General features: G+C 49.6%; 1 protein-coding gene across 1 annotated transcript in view; it reads right to left on the reverse strand.

Moving 5' to 3' along the window:
* ASCC2 (activating signal cointegrator 1 complex subunit 2) overlaps positions 1–20,920 on the reverse strand; it is a 40,186-nt gene extending 19,266 nt beyond the window's left edge. The window contains exons 1-9 of the mRNA XM_079717282.1: positions 20,884–20,920; positions 18,856–18,893; positions 16,813–16,911; positions 10,765–10,923; positions 10,229–10,399; positions 9,129–9,258; positions 4,317–4,384; positions 3,295–3,405; positions 1,878–1,990 (exon numbers count right to left, since the gene is read on the reverse strand). Of these exons, the coding sequence (XP_079573408.1) occupies positions 1,878–1,990; positions 3,295–3,405; positions 4,317–4,384; positions 9,129–9,258; positions 10,229–10,399; positions 10,765–10,923; positions 16,813–16,893 (833 nt within the window). The 5' untranslated portion in view covers positions 16,894–16,911; positions 18,856–18,893; positions 20,884–20,920. The remainder of the gene's footprint in view (positions 1–1,877; positions 1,991–3,294; positions 3,406–4,316; positions 4,385–9,128; positions 9,259–10,228; positions 10,400–10,764; positions 10,924–16,812; positions 16,912–18,855; positions 18,894–20,883) is intronic.
* Between the last annotated feature and the right edge of the window lie 306 nt (positions 20,921–21,226).

The raw sequence follows: 21,226 nt of genomic DNA on the forward strand, positions 1-21,226 counted from the left end.
CTAACACGATGCTTGTGTGTGAGGAACAGAACCGGGGAAGGGGGAAAGGAAGGCTTTTCAACGTGTATTTTATACTTTTTGAGTTTTGAACCATGTGAATGTATTATTCCTTCACAGAATTAAAGGACAGAAAGAGAGGAGGGCAGAGAAGGTTGTTCTGAGAGAGATTAGCTAGAGGGCTGTTTGGGGAGGTAGCCCCTTGACCAGAGCCCTCTGGGACTGAGGGGCTGCTTCGCTCAGCGGGTGTTCCTGGCCTCCAGCACAGTTGGAACAGGCTGAGCCAGCCCCAGGCTGTTTGTGGGTCAGAGGCAGTGTCATTTGCCAAAGGCAGGGTCACTCTCAGTCAAGAGTGTTTTCTTTTCTTCCTCCTCATCTTGAGATGGGTGGAGCTGCTCCCCTGCCGCCACGGGTACCTCGCAGGAAAGTCAGCTCTTCCAGAAATGACCCTCCCATCTCCAAAGACCCTTTCCAAAGCCATCTGTGCCATGTTTGGGAAGATGCTTTCACAAAATGGGAAAATGCTTATGGTGAGTAAAATAAGTCTAAGAACAGCATGATCTCTCATAGTGATTTTCATTTCCTACCTTTGGGGATTTCCCAAAGTTCCTACAAGCATTTGTCACATTTACCATGAGAAAAGATACCTTTTAAAAACTGTGACAACATTTTTAAGAGTCCCATCCTAACCCCTTCCTTCTGGGGAAAGTATGGATCAGTGCTTTATTCTAACGTTCTCCGGGAGGCCGATCAATCCTCATGTCTGATTTTCGGGAGCTGAGGAGATCCAGGCGGGCTCAGGGCACCAAGCTGCCATCTCTGGCACATGCCAGGGCTAGATAAATGTTTTGTTGAAACAAAATGAGCAAATGACCGAATGCACAGAGGGCTGGGTGGATGGGGCTGGGCAGCTCCCAGAAGCTCCTGCGAACGGTGGGGAGAGACGCCTGGCAAGAACAGCCAGAGGCCACTGAGAACAGGGCAGCCCACCCCCACCTTCTGCCATTGCCAGGCAGTGTGCCAGTTACCAGCCCACCCCCTGCGCACCCCCTTCTCACTGCACACAGAACAGATGCCCACGGTGCTAAGTGGGCAAACAGGGTCTCCCTCCCCACCCCGGTATCCCCCTTGGTATCTTTCTTCATCACAGCAGGATCTTTCTATGAGTTCTTTGGATAAAAGCCTCCAGGGCCTCCCTCCTGCCTGCACAATAAAGGCCCCACTCCCTGCCAGCACACATCAAACCAAGTCTGACTTCCCTGGAGCCGTCTCTGGTTGTCGCCTGCTCCCCACACCCACACCCGCCCTCCGTGTCACACTCCACTCCCCTGTTCTCCCCGGAACACACGCTGGGCCTCCACAGGCTTCACTCTGCCAGCCTGAATGCCCTTCCGGCCATGGAAACCTTTCTCTGCCTGGAAGGTTGCTGTTCATTCTTAAGACCTCATTTAAGGGTCGCCCTGAAACCTTCTCTTATTTCACCAGATAGAACTTTGCTCCCTCGTCTGTGTTCATAATTCGGCCCCAACAGCTGGCGCCACACGGGCGCACATCTGCTCATGTCCTCATGTGTGCTCTTCCCTGGGCTGGAGGCTGAAGTCCTCAGCCCGCTCCTTATCATCTCTCACTCCCTGTGACTGCCTGTGACAGGGGCTCTGAAACAAAATGGGACTGAATTGAAACTGCCCGACTCTTGGGTTGGTGTTTTTCTTCCTCCCCTCCCCTGTTCTTAGCCCCAAATAGCAGTGCTTCTCAAATGCAGCCTCCACACAGGCAGGAGCTGGAAGAGGGCCTGGTGCATCCTAAGCACCCAATAAATACTTGCTGAACGAAGATGTGAACTCCAACCTCGACTTCAACAGCCAGAACTACCTCTGTACCTGTAACAGAAGTCGTGTTTCTGGAAGGTTGGACAAGCCAAAGGGAAGATATCCAGAAAGGCCCAGAGTGTGGTGCAGGTATCACAAAGGTAGAGAACGATGTCCTTTAATTCCTGTCGCCAAAGGAAAACACTGCATTATTCTCTTCCGCCCCCAGGGACGGCTCTGTAGAGGGTCTGAGACAAAGCTGACAAAGCTGGGGGTCCCCAACAGGCAGGTGAACGCTGGAGGTCCCGGGCAAAGACTGGCTTGTCCATCTCTAAAGCACGATCTGGGGAGCTCGGGTCTTGCTACTGTAGTTCCAACAGATGCACAGCCGGGGATCTCTAGGGTGACTTCTAGTTCTGGGCTAATACGATTCTCTCTCTCTCTTTTTTTTTAAATTAAATATATATATATTTTTTGATGTGTACCATTTTAAAAGTCTTTATTGAATTTGTTACAATATTGCTTCTGCTTTGTCTTGGTTTTTTGGCCGCAAGGCATATGTGGGATCTTAGGTCCCCAACCAGGGATCGAACACGCACCCCCTGCACTGGAAGGCAAAGTCTTAACCACTGGACTGCCAGGGAGGTCCCCTGGGCTAATACGATTCTCTCTTGGAAGTTGAAGGAGAACCCGTCCCTGAATCTGAAGACAGCGCCTGAGGTCCCACACAGAAAGTACATCCCAGTGAGGACAAGAATAGCCCACCCCACTTTCCTTAGAGTTTGAAGCGCCTGTACAGAACAGGGAGCGCGTCCTCATAGGCTTCTCTGATTCTCACGATGACGCTAACAAGCAGGCTGGGATCTCCATTTTACAGATGAGGAGACTTATCTGTAGAGACTTCTCTGCGGTTCAGAGGGGTAACATGCCCTGCTCCCACAGCACTCGGTGTGCCCTTTTCTGAAACACTTGTTTAAGGCCTGTTCTCCCACGAGATCGCAAGCTCCAGGAGGGCAGCTCACAGCTGCTTCGTTCCTCCTCTAACTTTGGTGCTTAACACAGGGCCAGACGCACGTCCAGGCTCCTTAAACATTTACCTCCCGTCTGTCATCCCCATTAGATTCTGAGTTCCATGAGAGCAGGCGCCATGTCTGCTTCTGCTCACTGCTTCACCTTCACAGCCCAGCCTGGGGCCTGGCACGTGCTAGGAGCTCCTCCGCGCAAATCAGCGCGGTGGATGAAAGGCTCAATGAATAACGCACCAAGGAACCTGTCCACCTGAACTATGTGAAGACTAAACCTCCATCCTGTTCCCTCTGCTACTCCATAAATGAAGCTCCCAGTGAAAAGAGAAGGCCTGCTGAAACGCTCTATACCTGTGTGACGGGAACAGCTGCCGGTGGGGTTGGGGTAAAGGGCTGTGAGCAGGGGAAGAAGCTGCTGGGCCTTCTACTGGCCAGAAAGAAGCTGGGCTGAAGGGCAACCTCACCAGGAGAGGCATGTCGCTGGGGGTCAGCCGGCCCCTCTCCTCAAGCTTCTGGGGTGTGGCGCAGGCCCCGTCCCCTTGCAAACCACAGTGCTGGAGGATATTGCTGAAGACCTGTGAAACACAATAGATGACTCTCCCACATCCCGTCGAGCCAGCAGCTAGGACCCCCACCCTGCACCGAGGGACTGGTGATCCGAAAACTGCCTCGGAATCTTTAAATATATGCCAGCGTTCCTGGGACACCAGCTGAGACAGTGACCTTCTCAGAGAGCGGGGTCAGAGTGGAATCTGTGTCAAAGTGGAATAATGGGGGCATCCTTCTTGCAGGATTGTGGTGAGGATTAAAATGACAAAATGTATGTAAATCCTGTGGATATTACCTGGATAGACTGGGCAAGTGTATGGTGATGAATATTTAAGAGTTACAGTCAGTAACATATGTTTTTGGATCCCCTGGAGATGGCGATTTATGGGAACTATATTGAAATAAAAGACAAATCAACAGTGAGGGGAAAACAGAGCCCATCATAAAATCATGTAAGTGTTTAACTGATTGTGCTATATTTTAAGTATGCTAGCATGTAAAATTCTAAGAGTTACTGTCGACAGTGGTTATCTCTTGGTGGTGGGATTATGGAGGGAGATTAATCTTCCTCTTTCTGTTTTTTTTTCTTTTTTTTAAATTTTCCAAATTTTCTACAATGAACATTATTTCATCTGATTTGAGAAACGTACAGGGGTATCCTTAGAGGTAGATGGCTGTTGACAAACAACACAAAATGCACCCCAAGCTCTTTCTGTATGAGTGCTGGACAGCCCTTAGATTTCAGTCCTGTTCAAGAGACGAAAGGATGAATTCAAAGGAGCGAGGTGAGGGGTGCAACAAAGAGACAGTCTGGAGGTGTATCTGGGGTGGCGGGTGGGGGGGATTTCTCCCAGACTCGTCCAGGAAAGTTGAGAAACATCAGCAGGTAGGAGAAGGGCTCTGCCTCCCCTGGGCAGGGCTGAGAGTCAGTCAGTACCTGAAGGATGGTGGGCATGGTTTCATCCAGGTCATTGTAATAACTTGGCTGTTGGAGAAAGATGTTTCCTGAAAAGAGAAGAGAAAGGTAGGAATTGGGAAAAGACAGTAGGAGTGGAGAGGACGCAGTACAAATGGTTGCCAGCATGTTCTGTGACCTTTCTCCTCTTTCCTAAGCCTGCCTGCACTAAAGCAGTCCTGGCCCTGGGCCCCGCTGGCACAGAGCTTTGGCCCAGCCTAGAAACTTCCCCAGGGTGAGGGAGGGACCTTGCTCAGTACAAGTTAACCTTTTAAGCACCTCTGCCCAGCAAATTACATAAAAGACCCTCCCTGGTCAAACCAGCTCACCCTGCCATCCCCAGGGAATGATCACACTTGGGCACTGTCCTTTGTATGACAGCACTGGCTTTGTAAATAGGAGCTAGTCATCCAGGAAAATTAGGAGACAGGATCACTCTGCTCAAGAAACCTGGGTGCTACAATCCAGGAGTCTTGCCAGGCCACGCCTCTGGTAATGTGAGGAGATTCTAGGGAGAAATTTCTCTAGAAATTCTCTTACCCTCTGCTTTTGAATCTGCTAGCCATACTAATCCCTACTCCAAGGTGAGAGGCCTGCCGGGACCTGGAGATAGATTTACCACACATTTGCACTTATTCCTATAAAATGAAGCCCCTCCCCAAGTGTTCACTATCCTCCAAGTGCTGCTGCTGTGAGTGCGGAGGTTAGAGCATATGGTAACTGGAACAGAAATCGGGTGTCCTGGCTGCCCAAATGGGTGGGGGAAGTGGGGAGGGAAGGAGGATCACAGCTAGCTAGGGGACATGATGATGTAAAATGCCCCAGCCCTTAAGAAGAGCCTGGGTTCCTCATCCCACTACAATCCCAGGACCTAAGGCTGGCTGACTGTCAGGGTGCTCTGACCTCTAGGTGTCCTCTGTCTTTGGGCAGGTCTGTCCTCGGTTGCCTTAATGATAACCCTGCAGCCCTCACCCTATCCTGGAGGATTTGAAAATGAATGAGATCAAAGGCCAGATGGGGCTGGGTGAGTAAGCAAGTCACTAGGTGGCTGGACTTTGTGTATACACCTTCCTGGAGGCCGCTTCATTCCTCGATTCCAGAAAACTGAGTTTCACCAGCAGGAGCTTCCTCAGCACCTCCCATCTGACCCCTCAACCTGTGAAGGTACTCCCTGACCATCTGTGCCCACCTGCTCCTGACAGGCGGGGAGTGACTGCGCTGTCTCCCCACCAACCTCTACTCTTCCTCATAAAACCCTCCTAGCAATATTCTCAAGGGCAAGTTTGAACTCCTGACCACGGCACGAAGGGCCTGTAAGATCTGGCTTCTGCTGGCATCTCCGGCCACCCTCTTCCCAACCCTCGAATTGCATTCTCCCCTCACACCATCCTCAACCTCACACAATGAGCCCTGTCCCCTCCCTCTGACTGCAGTGACCTCCCAGAGCTAAGTCCACCATAAGGCAGATGTCACCCTCTCCAGGCAGAGTCTCCTGACCCAGGCATCAGGAGCAGGTCTCCTCCCATAATTCCCAGGCCACACAGTGGTCCTCACCATTCCTGGACCACCGGGAAGAGGGGGAGGCACTCTTCCATAATCCTTTCCATGCTTAGGCCTGAGTAACAGGGATATTTTTTTTTTTTTTTTTTTTTTTTTTTTTTTTTTTTTTTTTTTTTTGCTGTATGCGGGCCTCTCACTGTTGTGGCCTCTCCCGTTGCGGAGCACAGGCTCCGGATGCGCAGGCTCAGCAGCCATGGCTCATGGGCCCAGCCGCTCCGCGGCATATGGGATCCTCCCGGACCGGGGCACGAACCGGTATCCCCTGCATCGGCAGGCGGACTCTCAACCACTGCGCCACCAGGGAGGCCCTAACAGGGATATTTTATAAGCATCAAAATAGATCACATTTCACAATCTACCCTTGCGGTCTTTGGAGTCTCCTTCTTCTCCTTTATCTGATTCCAATGACATTGAAGATCTGACTTTGATCTCTTAAAGAAATAATTAAAAAAGAAGGGACAGCAATGGCTTCCCTTGAAATATCCCTTCTCAGACTGAAGTAGTTCAGAAACCCAGGGTGGATGCAAGGTATTGCCGAAGAGATCAGTGCTGTCCTCCACAGGGCCAAGGCCTCATATACTCCTGCTCTGGCAAAGCAGCTCCAAGAGAGTCTAACTGAAGGGCCCTGCTTTCACAATTACACTTGCTGATTCACAACACCAGCCTTAAGGTTGAAAAAAAAGGAGGAGGCAGGGACAGGGCAAGGACTGGGCTTCTGCCCAAAGGACAGTTGGCCAGTTCCCTTGCTCCCCCCTTGTCTCCTTTGTCAACCCTCTTCCAGCTGATCTGCTTTGCTCAAGAGCTTCTGTGGTGGAGAAAGTGGAGGCTGCCCCTTGCTGTGTCTCGTGTCTTCTGCTCAAGGGTTGGAAAGAGAGCTAGTGTGTGTGTGTGTGTGTGTGTGTGCGTGCACACGCGTGCTGAAGGGTGTGGAGAAGGGGCCTGCAGACGGAGAGGCAGATAGACAGACACACACACACACACACAATATGAAGGGGCTCCTGATACCTGATCCTGCCCTCTTTTCTGTGAACCAGCCTCTGTGAGCCAAAGAAAGGGCTCTCCTTAATAAGCCAATTTAGGGTTCCCAATCTGGGGATGAGAATATCTAAAACAGCTCAAACTCTATGAGGGGGTATGTTTTCCTGGAGACAAGCTTTCATCTGATTCTCAAAGGAGTCAGTGACCCAAAAGATTAGGAACCCTGGCAACAGGCGGAGCTCTCTCACACCACCCTCGCTTGTCTGGAAATGCGGCCAGACAGCATCTCTGCCTGGACCCTCACAGCCGTCTATAGCCCACGGACCTAATGCTGCCCTTGCCTCTACTTACAACCTGCTCCCCCACCTCACGTTTTCTCCAGATTCGTTAAGACTCCTCTCTCCAGCTGACCTCACTAAGCCCCGCTTTACTCCCAGATGTGTCCTTTTCTGCCCCAGCAGCCCAAGCAGGCTCTCACCTTCAAACCCACGCTGAAGCCCTGGCCCCCTCCATGGGCTCCCGTCACCACCCTCCCCACCTGCATGCTGCCAGATTAACCTTGTCGCCAGATGGCTCCCCGGCCTGCTCCAAGCTCCTAGATGCTCCAAGCTCCTAGAGGCTCCCACAGCCTCGTCACAGTAAGAGCTCGCACTTACCAAGTGCCTGTAATGTGTCAGGCTCTGTGCTGAGCACCACCTCATATTTAATGCCCACAACCATCCTACAGGTTGGTCTTCCCTTTCTTCAAGTGAGAAAACTCAGGCTTAGGGTAGCTAACTGACTTAGTCAAGGTGACACAGCCGGGACTAGAGCTGTGGATTGGCCAGTTCAACTCTAGAACCTGCCTTCTTAGCCACCAAGCGATACTGCTCCCCAAGTGCCAAAGCCTGGCGTGGAGCCCTCCTTGATCTGGCCCCAGCTTCTTCCCCTGGCTCCTGCGCTGCCCTCCCAGAATGCTCCACTCCAACCAAACCAGCCTAATAATTCTCTAACTAATCGTGCCTGCTTGTGTGCACTCACCCCAACCTCTGCTAGAGTATAATTATTAAGGGTCTTTCCTGGGGAAAATAAAAGAAATTAACTGATGATCAGGCAATAATTAGATTTGAATGAGAAACCAGAGGTCGTTCCAATGAAAAAGCTGGATGTGAAATTTCATACACATTATGCTCTGTTTTAAAAAGAATACAAAGAGAAAAGACTAGAAGGGAATAATCACCAAATCATTGTCTCTGGTTGCAGGAATTTAGTAATTGCTTTCCTGTTTCTTTACACTTTATATTCTTTCAAAATTTTCTAAATTAACATATATTACCTTTATTATTGCAGGGGGGGAGGTAGGAAGGAAGGGAAGAAGACATTTCTAGGGATAACTGAGCTCGGTAACTGGGCATTTGGAAGCCTCTATCCTACAATCTCAGGGTGAGGAGTGCTGACAGGGGTGTCCAGGGTGAGTAGCTCTCCGTGCCAGTCCAATGCCATGAGTGGCTATTCAAAGACGAGTCCACTGCGGCACTGTTCCCTCTGTAACTTCCCAACAAAGCTTCCGCCTCTGAGTGAACCTTCCAACCCATGGCCTCCTGGTGGGATCCAACTGCTGATGTCTGTTCCCTTCACAACCCCAAAGGGTCCTCCCTGAACTCTGCCCCCATCTGTTCTCAGCAGCAACGCAAATCTCGACATTTCTGAGGCAGCCTCATCACCCCTGAGGCAGGGAGTGGCCAAGGGCGAGAGCTTGAGAGTCAGGCCCAAGTGACATAAATCCCAGCCTGGCCACTCATTAGTCATGGCCTCTCAGGCAAGTCCCTTACATTTAACCTCAGTTTCCTTAACTGTAAATGGGGATGATGACACTACTGACATCACAGGGCGACTGGATCAACTGAGATGATATATGAGGAGCGTCGGCAGAGTCGCCAGTGAGCACTCAAATACCTGTTAGCTGTTGCCACCGTTCTTACTCTCATTGCCGAAGCAAACTCCCCGACTCCTTCGACTGTTTGACACATGGCCTAATGCTAGGACTCCAAGATCCTGGAGCAGCTGCGTGATGCCCATTTTTGTCTCCACTCCCCCACCGCCACTTAGTCACTTCTTTCAGGGTTGACACACACGTCCACTAAGACATTTCCAAGCACCACCCACTGCTGCTGCTCTGAATCCCCCTGTGCTCATCCGGGCGCCCGCCTTTGGAATGTGGGGGCCATCTCTGTGCCCCCCCCACCCTGCCGCCCCCAGGCCACAGGCCCTACTCACCTATCATCTTCTGCAGCAGCGGGGAGTTGCCTTTTCCAAAGAGCACGCAGAGGTCCAGGATCTTTGGGATGTCAAACAGGAAGTTGTTGTAGAGGATTTCTCCAAAAGCAGAGGGGGAAATGAAGTGATCCTAAGGAACAGTGCAGGAAGGATGAGAGACTTTCCAAAAACTGTGCATTGCAGGGTAATAGCAAGCTCACAAGAAACAACCTTCAGGTCCATCAGCAGGGACCTGGCTAACAGAAGAAGCTCTGTCCACACCGCGGATATGTCCGAGCCTCGTGGACTGACCTGGAGCAGTGGTCACACTTCATCTTAATGTAAACAGAAGCAAAAGCTCACTATAAAACTATCAGCTGGGGAATCATTCTAAAATATCTATGTGTAAATCACCAAGATGTCTGGGATTGTTTAAAATACTCCAAGAAAAACAGAAAACTCAGGGGGAAGGAGCAAACAAGATGTCTATACCTGTTGAACCCAGGTAATGGGTACGTGGGAGTCATTATACTTTTGTGTATATTTGAAAATTTCCATGTAACAAGTTAAAAAAACAAAAAAGCAAGATACTATTTTTAAAATAAATATGCGCGCACACACACACACACACACATTGAAAGGAAAAAAGTTTCCTGAAGGAACATGCACCTTGACAGTGGTCATTTTGAGGGGAGGGAATTTTGTGGATGACTTTCATTATCTACAAAATATTTCTGTTATATTTGAGTTGTTTAGAGACAGCATTATTATTTTTAAAATCAGGGGGAAAAAAGTAAAGGTTTTTAAAAAGCACATACGAGTTCCTCTAAAAACTCAGAATCAATGTTTTCACCCTCTGACGCACAAGGAGGGCACAGTCACGCGCCACCTGGCACAGGGCCCTCGGCTCCCCATTGATGAAAACATTGGGTGTAACGCAGGCGACCCGGTGACTTAGAGGATAAGGGAGGTGGCACAGATTTCTTCCCCAATGGTGGGAATAAAAGCAGAGGGGAGACAGAGGAAACATGATACTTCCAGAGCCTTCCTTCCCAGGGCTGAGAGCCTGGCACAGAGGTGTCAGGTGGCGGTGGTGACCTGTCACGGGATCCGGGGCTTACTTTGGATTCCTTGTGAGTGGACATGCGAAGGAAGGTGAGAAAAACACTTCGGTGGAGGCGCTTCTCCATGTCAACGACCTCAGGGGCCGGGGCCACCCACTCGTCGAACTTTCGGGGGACATAGTGCAGGTAGGAGTCCAGGCACTTCTGCAGAGTCTCGTCGAAGACAACCTAAACCAGGCGACAGAGGACAGCAAGGGCTCGTCACTGAGGCCCAAGGGCGTGTGGGTGGACTGTGCAGGGCTCACGGCCCATCAGCCCTGGCCTGTGGCAAACACTCCAACCCCAAGGGACCGAAGAGGTATAAATGAGCCGAGGGCTAAACACGAGTTTCTAAAAATGACGTGTTGGAAGGCGTTGTGTAAACATCACTAAGACTGTGATACAAGTCAGAGCAATCCAAACCACAATTTGCTGTTAAGGATCCAGTGTAAGAAGGAGAGAAAAAAAGCATCTTCTGGGAGAGGAAAACAACAGCACCCAACCAATGGCATGTCATGTGCTTTGTCTTAGCGTGAATTTTGATAGAATGTTACCTGGCACCAGAATTTATCGTGAGGCAGGGCCAGGAGCCAGTCGAGGTCATTGGCTACGAAGGTGGCGCGTTCCAGGTACTCCTCCACTAGGGCGGGAATGTTGTCTTTAGGGGGCGGTTTGTATAACACAAAATACCGGTCTGCCTTCTGCTCGGGGTGCTACGGATCCAAAAACCACGTGTTAACGTGGCAGAGGTTAGTCAGTGAGGGCCCATTTGCCAACCCACAGCAATGACAACACTGGGCTGTTCCAACCGGTGACCCTCAAGCATAAAGAACTGAGTGTCTCTGACAAAGGGGGCTTGGTTGCAGCCAGGGAACACCAGGCGGGCATTAAATACCATGTTTTTTGGAGAATATTTAATGACATGGGGAAAGGTTAAGGGAAGAAAAAGCAGGACACAAACCTCTCTATTTTATAAAACCAGTTTGGGGAGTAAAAAAAAAAGTACACATATTTAACACATTCACACACTGGTACAGATTTTTTTAAAAAGTGGGGGGGGCAACCCCCCAAAGCTAACAGTGGCTATCTCTAGTGGAAGGGATTATGACTTGACTACATTTTCCCATTAAAAAAAAAGAACACGTATTATTTTTTAAATTATTTTTTAAATCATACAAGTGAGGCATTGAGCATCCTTTCTTTCAAAAACTCACAATAGTACAGAAAGGTGAGTTGCCTGGCCCATACCCCCAACCCCTGTGTCAATCCAGAGGTAACCCCTCACCATTCCCTGAGCATCCTCACAGACCTTTTCTAAGTATTTACATTAAAATGTGCCCATATGAGGCATTGTTTGGACCCATTTTCATCTTTCTGACACAAACAGTATACTGTACATATCATTGTGCTATATCGTATAATCTTTTTTTAAAAGATGCTAATCAGGTAATTGCAGGTCTCAGCTTAGCATCACAAGCTCTCTCTTCCAACCCTTACCTTGCCATGAAAAAATCTTACTTTGTTCACCATAAGGAGGAGAAGATGAGCTCAGTTTTCTCCTCTGACTACATAAGGGCTGCTTTCTCTTGGGGTGGGGGGGAGGTGATAACAGGAAGAAGGCTGGGCTGCGTCTCAGCTATTATCAACCACAATCCACCCACTTCCAGGTCTGTCAATCGAGGGGGGACAGGAAACCACAGCTGATTGGTCAGTCTCCTCGAGAACCACCTACACCTCCCAACTGCCTAACGCAAGTTTGCAAACTGTGGAGTCTCTGAGTCCTGCGGGATTCCTTGGGGGTCACCTGCCAGGTGGGTCTTCAGGACCCCTCCCATTTAAATCAGAATTTATACAAAAGGAATCCTGCTGCCTGAAACAAGTTCAAAACTACTCTCTAGGCCCTAATTTCACCTCCTTGGTTTTTGAGTTCCCCTCCTGCCTTTGTCTGTTGACATCTCACCTCTTAGGTCACTTCTCAGGCCAGGCTACTCACCCCACTTGCCCAACAGACACACACATACACACACCCCTGAGAGTCTACCTCCCTACAATCCTACACATTTACTGGCACCCTGCTGCGCACATGAAGAAAGGCATCCGTGTGCTTCCAGAGCCCACTCTGCAGAGGGGAAGATGCACATCTAAGCTATCAAATGAGCACAAAACAGACAGCTCAAACCCGGAAGAGGGACTGTGAGAGGGCAACAGGTGATTAACTGCGCCTGGAGGACGAGGGGCCGCTTCCCAGGGCCGGCAGCATCTGAGCTGGCCCTTGGACGATGAGAAGGATTTTTAGGTGGAAAACACAGTATTTTTACGGAAGCATAAAAATGGACCATTTAAAAAAAAAAGGAGGGCACAGATTGCACCAGGCGGTGGGAGATGGATTTGGAGGGAGAGATGCTGTAAGGATAATAAAAGCCATCACTCACGGAGGACCTGCCTTGTGCGGGCTGCTGAGTAGGCCTGTCCCCCAGCCCATTTCTTTTTTACCTACAACAACTATTTCAAAAGGAGACAGTATTCTCCCCATTTTACAGAGGAGGAAACCAAGACTCAGTCAGATTCAGGAACTTTGCCAAGGTCACAGGGCTAAGGAAGCAATTGAGGCAGGATTTGAACCAAACCTGACACTGCAGACCTACTAAATGACCTAAGGTACCACGTGTCACCCTGGTTTCACTGCTCATCCTTCTCACCCCAGCTCTGACCTCACCTCCTCCAGGAAGTCTCCCAAGTCCCACCCTGACTAGGTTATGGGTTTCACCTGGGCTCCCCAACACCTGCACTCTGTGCTTCCCCGACTGTAGCACTTGTTAAATTATATCAGAAGTGCTTGCAGATCCGTGGTTGCTGTGGAAGGGAACAGAGGAAGGGATAGATTATAGGGGGGGCACCAGGACACTTTCGGGAGTAGTAGAAATGTTCATTATCTTTTTTTTTTTCTGGCCACACCACACAGCATGCGGAACTTCCCCGACCAGGGGTACAAGGGATAGAACCCGTGCCCCCTGCAGTGGAAGTGCAGAGTCTTAACCACTGGACCACCATGGAAGTCCAGAAATGTTCATTATCTTGATTATGGTGATGGTTTCATGGGTGTATGCAGATGTCAAAACCAATCAAATCGCATACTTTAGATAAATACATGCAGTTTATTGTTCTCCAATGATACCTCAATAAAGTGATATAAAAGGGAGGGCCTGCCTTCTCCTTCTCCCCCACTACCCTGCAGGTCTCTGGAGAGAGTCTGAGTTTTGCTCACCACAGCAGTCCCAACCCCTAGAACAGTGCCTGGCATTGAGCAGACTCTCCATATACATTTGCTGATTGAACAAAGGAATGCATGGAGGTAATGAAGGACCAGATCCTGCCAGGGTCTCTGAAGGACCTTCAATGCCACGCTCAAGAGTAGGGGCCATTGGGGATTTCCCTGGCGGTCCAGTGGTTAAGACTCCATGCTCCCAATGCAGGGGGCATGGATTCAATCCCTGGTCAGGGAACTAAGATCCCACATGCCGAATGGTGCAGCCGAAAAAGAAAAAAAAAAAAAAATGAGTAGGGGGCATGGAAGATTCCAGGGCAAGGAGCAGCAGGCTCCAACTGTATCTTCTACTCTTCAGGCCTGGCTTAGGTCCCATTGCTGCATGAAGCTTTCTGAACATTCTCTGCCCCTCAAACTTCTGCTCTGTTTATCCTGATAAGAAACTATTTTGGACCGTTCTCCAAATGCTCCACTTATATGAGTCTTGTCTTTCTCAAGAGCCCATTCACCCACTTTGGCCCAAGACTTGATTTCTTTTGGATCTTCAATAGTAAGTATGTGCATCTGCACGGTAACTACTCAATAAACATTAGCTTCAGCTATCACTCTGCAGAGGCAGCATGATGGCTGTCCCTTTGCTGGAGATCTTCTTCTCCCAAGTTGGGACTAAAGAGACAAATACAGGGCAGGTACATCTCTGAGGACAATCTTTCAGGAGCTTCTGGTGGCCTGCAGCACAGCCAAAAGACTGCTCCTCAATCAAGCAGCTGTCTTCCTTAGCTCGTCCCTCTTCCCACCCTACACCCCATTCATAATGCCGCTGTCACCGTCACAGCTGTCATCACCGTCTTCATTGAGTGCTCACTACGTCCTAGGTTCACTGCTAATTCACAGGCATCTCATTTAATCCTCACAGCCACCCCCGCAAGGCTGGTTCTACTGTTACCCTGTTTTGGATCCTGAGGCTTAGAGACGTTAAGTAACTTGCCCAAAGTCACAGGGCCAAGTCTGTGTGACATTAAACACAAAGCCGGGCTCCTTAACTCTGCTTCCGCCCCAGGTGGTTGGTGTAGGAGTCAGGCTCTCAGGAGCCCAGGCCAATAGACTCAGGTCCTCCTGCCAGGTCCACCCTCCTCCCATTGCTCTGCCCGGCTAGTGCCTATTCACCCTTTAATACCCAGTTCAGGATCCCCCTCTTTCTGGAAGGGGTCCCTGGCAGTGTGTGCTCTCCCACCACCCTAAGACCTCCCCATACCCATACACCCCGCTGGTCTGGATCAGCAGCCTGGACTTCCTTCTCTCATATCCTGATCATGCTGCAGAGAACTACCAGTCTGCTTTCTCCCCTCAAGGGCAGGAACCACGTCTTTTCTCTTTGTAGCTCCAGTGCCTGTCACAAAGCATGGCTAGGGTCCTTGACTCATTTACTGAATGTCTCCTGAGAGCTACTATGTGCCTGGCACTGGAAAACCAGAACAAAGGGAAGGGCCCAGTCTCTGTTCCCACGGAGCCCACAGTCTAGCAACCCAGGTGTCCAGTACACGGGGAAGGACTGAGGTGGGAAATCAGACCCAAGGAACCCATCTCCACCAGCGCCGACCAACAGAACCTCTGCAGTGACGGAACTGCTCTAGACCTGGTCCGTGCTGGCCAATACAGTAGGCTCTCACCACATGGGACTATTTTAAGTTAAATGAACTAAAACTAAATTAAAAATCCAGTTCCTCAGTTGAACTAGCCACAATTTCAAGAGCTCAACCACCACACGTGGTGAACAGCTAACATATAGGACAGAACAGTTCTCAATTTTCTGATCAGTAACCCCCTTACATAAAAAGATTATGAATACAAGGATATATTGCACAACACAGGGAACACAGCCAACATTTTATAATAACTATAAATGGAATATAACCTTTAAAATTGTGAATCACTATATTATACGCCTGAAACATATAATGTTGGACATCAACTCTACTTCAATTAAAAAAAAAAGTTATAAAAAAGAAACAAGAGGCTTTATAGCAGAAAGGTTAAGGGTATGGGCTCTAGGGGCAGCCTAGCTGTGTTCCCATCCTGGCTCCCCTCATTTTCCAGTTTTATGACCCTGAACTTTTAGTTTCCTCATCTGTAAAATGGGGACAACCAAAATGCCTACTCAGAGGGCTGTGGTTCGGCTTACATGAGATAATCCAGGTGAAAGGTTTGGCCCAGAGCGAGTGCTCTATAAATTTTATTTTTTTTATTTTTTTTAAATTTATGGCTACATTGGGTCTTCGTTGCTGCACACGGGCTTTCTCTAGTTGCGGCGAGCAGGGGCTCCTCTTTGTTACGGTGCACGGGTTTCTCATTGCAGTTTCTCTTGTTGTGGAGCACAGGCTCTAGGCGCTTGGGCTCAGCAGTTGTGGCTCGCGGGCTCTAGAGCACAGGCTCAGTAGTTGTGGCACACGGGCTTAGTTACTCCGCGGCATGTGGGATCTTCCCGGACCAGGGCTCGAACCCATGTCCCCTGCATTGGCAGGCGGATTCTTAACCACTGAGCCACCAGGGAATTCTTAACCACTGAGCCACCCTCTATAAATATTAAGTACTATTATTAGAGAGTAGTTAGGAAATAATAGGAAGCCATCCAGAAAGCAGGAAATAAAACACCAAGCTCTTGTTTCCCACAATTTTACTCAAGCTCCCAGAAAATACTTCCTCCCACCTTGTTCAAGTAAGCTCATATTCTTGGGAAAAGAGCAAGGGGGTATGGGGACTCCAGTCCCCGCGTCTGTCTCCTTCTCCAGCACCCTGGCACCTCTCTGAGGCTCTAATCTCTCCCCACAGCTGGTAATCGGCATGCTCACAGCCTCCTTAATTTTCAGTCTCACAAGCCCTGCCAGGTCTGTGTGTGGCGCTTCTCAGTCCGCTCAGAACTGACCTCTGAAATCAGTGTGCCCCGCTAAAGTGGATAGCAGCTGGTACAGCTCTGAAAAAGGCCCATCCGAAACCTGAGCACCTCCCACAGGGTCCAATCCCCAGACACAGCTTTGGGCCAGCCCCACTGCTAGCCAGCTCAGGCTGAGTCAGAACTGCCATCAGACTTTGATTCAAAATGAAATGCTTTGCAGGCAAGGTGTGGGGTGGTGACATGGAAAATACCACTCAAATTCAAGCTGCTCGGAAAGGAAACTTCTACGATGGGCCTGGAAGGACCTAATAGCGTCCCGACTACTGAATTACAGACTGTGGCCCTTGGGTCATTCTAGAACAGATAAAGAAGGAATTTACTTTTTGCTTCTGAAATTGCAAGAATGATAATATCAGGCTGAACGGCCTCAAGGCACCGGCTCACCAGCGCTGGTGAAGTCCTCAGCTTCCCTGTCTTCAGGTCCTTGTGGGTGATCTGGAGTTGGTCCAGGGGCAGAGCTGGCATTGTGCTGCATTGACCCTCCTGAAAGGAATATGGATGGGAAGAAGACAGCAGACACAGAGGCTCCTGGGGGCAGAGGCCTGCTTTGGGGCTGATCCCAGAGCCAGGAGAGAAGCTTCAGCCTCTGGCCTCAAAGGCTTCAAAGGCCTGGTTCCTGTACCTACTAATCTAGACCAAAGTGACTTTTTTGCCTAAAGCAGCAGTTATCAGCTGAGGAGGAAAACACTCCCCAGGTGACTCCTGAAATATTCCCACCCAATTTGAGAAGTACTGGTTAAAAGTACCTAGATTATCTTTATTATGGCTCCAGGTCTGTGCCCTCCTTGGCCTGTGAACTCTGTGAAGACAGTACCTGGGCTCTCCTTCTCTTGCTACCTTTCCTGTGACAAGCACAGGTTTGATACAGACGTGGCTTCATCCAATATTTCATGAACAACTGAATATGAGGATACTTTTCTTACCACTCTAACCAGATTTTAAGTCTTTTGGGGGTTGAAGCCATGGGCCTTTCTTCACTTGCAGAGGGAGTTAAGAGTTTACAACCTTTCTAAGCTTCAGGAAAGAAGGACACGGATAAACAGGAGGACCAGGGGGGTCAACAGAATTCACAGAAAACTGCCAGAGCGAGCTCCTTTCTAGAGAGGCACAAACTGGCCTCAGAGTCAGTGAGCAGCGGACACCACGTCTCCTGTCTTCCCATCCAATGCTCTTTTCTCAATACAACTTGGCCTGACCTGCGGAAGGACATGCGTATTGGCTGAATCATGGTACAGAAGTGACTCAGGCCTCAGACATGCCACAAAAGGCCAGCACAGTCTCAATGACGACATGAAGACATATCAAGGCTGGGATGAGGAAATCATCACCTCCTGAACCCTCACAGAGGAGCTGAGGGGCATGGTCAGCCATGAGTTACTGGAGTCCCAGATCTCAGATATTAGGCCTAGCCCTGGTGTTATGAAGACAGACTGATAAAGCAGGGTCTCTGCCCTGGGGGAGCTTCTGATCCAATAATAATAATGACAATAGCAGCAGCGGAAGCATGCTTCTCATGTGCTGGTGCTCTTCTCAGTGCTTTTCTCAGCATGAACTCGCTTTATACACCTTAAGTTGCTTTACATGTATTAATGCTCGTAACAACTCTAAGGTTGGTACTATTATTACCTTCATTTTATCAATAAGGTAACAGAGGCTTGGAGAAGATAAGAAACTTGCCCTAGGTCTCAGAGTTAGTGGCTGGTGAAGCAGGCTGGCTCTTAACCATTCACTGTACTGAGTCTAGTGCACTTGAGCTGGTGGGGGCTGTGGCTGTCGGAGAAGCATTTCTAGAGGAGTGCCTGAAGGCTCAGGAGAGCCTGAGTTGAGTCTTGAGAGTGGAGAATGGCCAGGGAAGAAGGGTGTCCCAGGCAGAGGAAACGGCAGGAGCAAAGGTAAGGAGGTAGGAAGCAGCTTGGTATACCAGGAACCTTGGTTCAGCGGCTGCTTTAAAGACTGTGAAGATATCCATCTTCACATGGGATGCAAAGAGAGAGGTCCAGTCTGTCTAGTCCTCGAGGCTTGTTCCAGCTCTAGGATCGCAGTGGATAGTGGATCAGATACATGGTCCCCGTGTCTGAGCTTTCATCTTTCACCTTTGCAAAATGTAGATAACACCATCTGTTGTATATACATTACTTCTAATCAAGTTACTATCTTACTAGCCTTTTGCAATAACCCAGATAAGAACGACAAGGATTATTAAGCTCAGATGTCCAAAGAGGGGCCCTGATTTGCTCAGGTAAATACATGAGTGGCCAAGTTGAAACTGAAGCCCAGCTCTTGTGCCTGGGCACCTGGGTCTCTTGTGCTGAATATGTTAAAAATACTTCTTTCCTAACCCCTCAGCGATGCTGGGAGGGCAGCTGGAAACATCAGTGGTCAGCTCACCAGTGCAGAAGTCACAAGCCCAGTCCTTTCCATACTCACCTTCCAAAGTCAGTAGTGGGAGTATCCAGTGTGGGGACCTAGGGTGGGGAAAGAGTCATAATGAGGAGGCGGCTCTCCACCCTTATAATTCTAGGCCCCATAGTTCAGGCCTAGACAGGTAGAGACAGCACCTGCTTTTGGAAGAAATCTACTCCTACAAGCCAGTGCCTGTTCAGACCCAGGCTGGTGTGATGGTTGAAAGAGAGGTTTATAGTTCTACAGCCTGGGTTCAAATCCTGGCTCCATCCTACCCATGTTGAGACCTTGAGACAGTTCCTTAACTTCTCTAAGCCTTGATTTCCTCATCTGTAAAATCGGGATGATAACAGTACATAATCTCATAAGCTCTCAGGGTTGATATGAGAAGTAACCAGCACTAAGTCATCAGGATAGTACTTGGCACATAATAAGCACTCAGTAAAGTTCACTTGTTGTTATTATTCAAGTCCCAATCATAAGCAGAGCATTTTGGGCTTCCTCAGTTACTCGACAAACACTAACTGAATACATTCTGGATCCTGGGCATGTAAATGACTATCACTCCGTGTAGTTAGAGCTGTAACTGGAAATTTCCAGAACAAGCACAGCAGAGAAAGGAAGGATGTCACAGAGAAGATGACTTACAACCTGGCTGTTGAAGGATAGGAGGAAAAGATGAAAAGGAAGGACATTCCAAGCAAAGAGCAAGCATGAGTAAAGGCTCAGAGCCTGTGGCTCTGAAGGAAGAGGGAGACATTTGGGATGGCTGAGAACACAAGGTCAGAGAGGGGGTGACAGAAGTGGAGAGAAGAGGTTGGATAGGAAAGATGGAGCCATTTTAAAAAGAGCCTCAAATGCTATGCTGAAGATTTTGGCCTTTCATTTGAAGGCAGTGAGGCGTCATTTAAGTAGAGGAGAGACACCATCAGAAAGAGAAGATAATAACCTGGTGCAGGAGAGGCCTTCTATGAACCACTGGAGAGCAAAAACTGTGTTAATTAACTGTGTTAATAGGCCATTCAAAGAGTTTTTGAGTACCTACTATGTGCCAGGCACGGAAGCCTGCCTGGAGAATCCTAAGGCGGGCAAGTAACAGGCCTGATTCTGCCATTCATAGAGTTTACAGTCTTGATGGTTAAGACAGATGTGAACCAGACAGCCATACAAACAAGTAAAACTCAACACCGTGAGTATGCTATGCAGGTAAGGCCCTTGGGACTATAACAGCATTTAACGGAGAGAACTAACTTGAGGGAGAGAGGATGTCAAGGAAGTTTTGAGTTTTCATCTCAAGTATGAGTAGAAATTAACTAGGCAACGACTGGACTCTAAGTTCCAAAAGAATAAGGACAATGATCATGATGATATCTGTGCCCCACCAATGCATCCTCAGTGCCAAGCAGGGCAGTAGATGCCACAAATTAGGAAAGGGCCCCATATTGACCAATTTCAATAAGTCCTGGGAGCATCCCCAGGGATACTGCTGCCTCAGTTTCTGTCTTCACCCTTCTGGTCTCAATTCAATATTACTCTTCTCAGAGACCTTACCAGGCTGCCCTATCTAAAGTATTCACTACCCTAGTTACTGTCATATCTTTAATTACCTAGCGCATGTATTTGTCGTTGACTGTCTCCGCCCATTAGACTGTAAGCTCCATGAGGGCGGGAGCCTTGTCTGTCTTGCTCTGTTTGTATCCCCAGTGCCTAGATCTGTGCCCGGCACACAGAAGGCGCTGGACATATATTTGTTGAACGAATTAATGAACGTTGAGGAAACTGAAGCTCGGGGTGAAGTGGGAGGATCGTGACTCGTCCAAGGCCAAGGTCACTCTCGGGCCGATCCTCGAATCCGAGACTCTAAGCTCTGGCGGCCTAATTGGGCGGGGGTCGGTGGAGGGGTAGGAGGAACGGGGCGACTCGCGGCCCCTGGGGCAGCGTAACCCTTGGCCCTGCCGTGTAGGCAGGGAGGCCCAAGGCCGCGTAAGGCACGGCTGCGGCCCTTCCCAGGCCCGATGCCCCACATCCGGCAGGGCCCAGCCACGCACTCACCTCGGCGGCTCCACTGCCGGCGCTGTACCGCCGCCGCCACAGCCGCCGCGGTCCACGATGACAGTTCCCACAGCGCCGGCACTTCCGGGGTCAAACTGCGATTCCGCAAGCGCAGACAGGAAGCCTCGGCCCGGCCCCGCCCCCGAAGCCAACTGCCGCCGGGAAGCCGGGCCCGGGGCCACGCCCACAGCCGCAAGACTCTGCCCCCATAAGGAACAGCCTGGCTGTAACCACGCCCACTGTCCCCCCTTAGCTCCCTTCTTGCTTTTGCAGAGAGAGCGGAAGGTGGGCGGAAAGCAGGTATGGTTCCACCTCTTGGAAAAAACAAGTATGATACCTGGGT

Source organism: Hyperoodon ampullatus, assembly GCF_949752795.1.
Source record: "Hyperoodon ampullatus genome assembly, chromosome: 13".
Classification (NCBI taxonomy): domain Eukaryota; kingdom Metazoa; phylum Chordata; class Mammalia; order Artiodactyla; family Ziphiidae; genus Hyperoodon; species Hyperoodon ampullatus.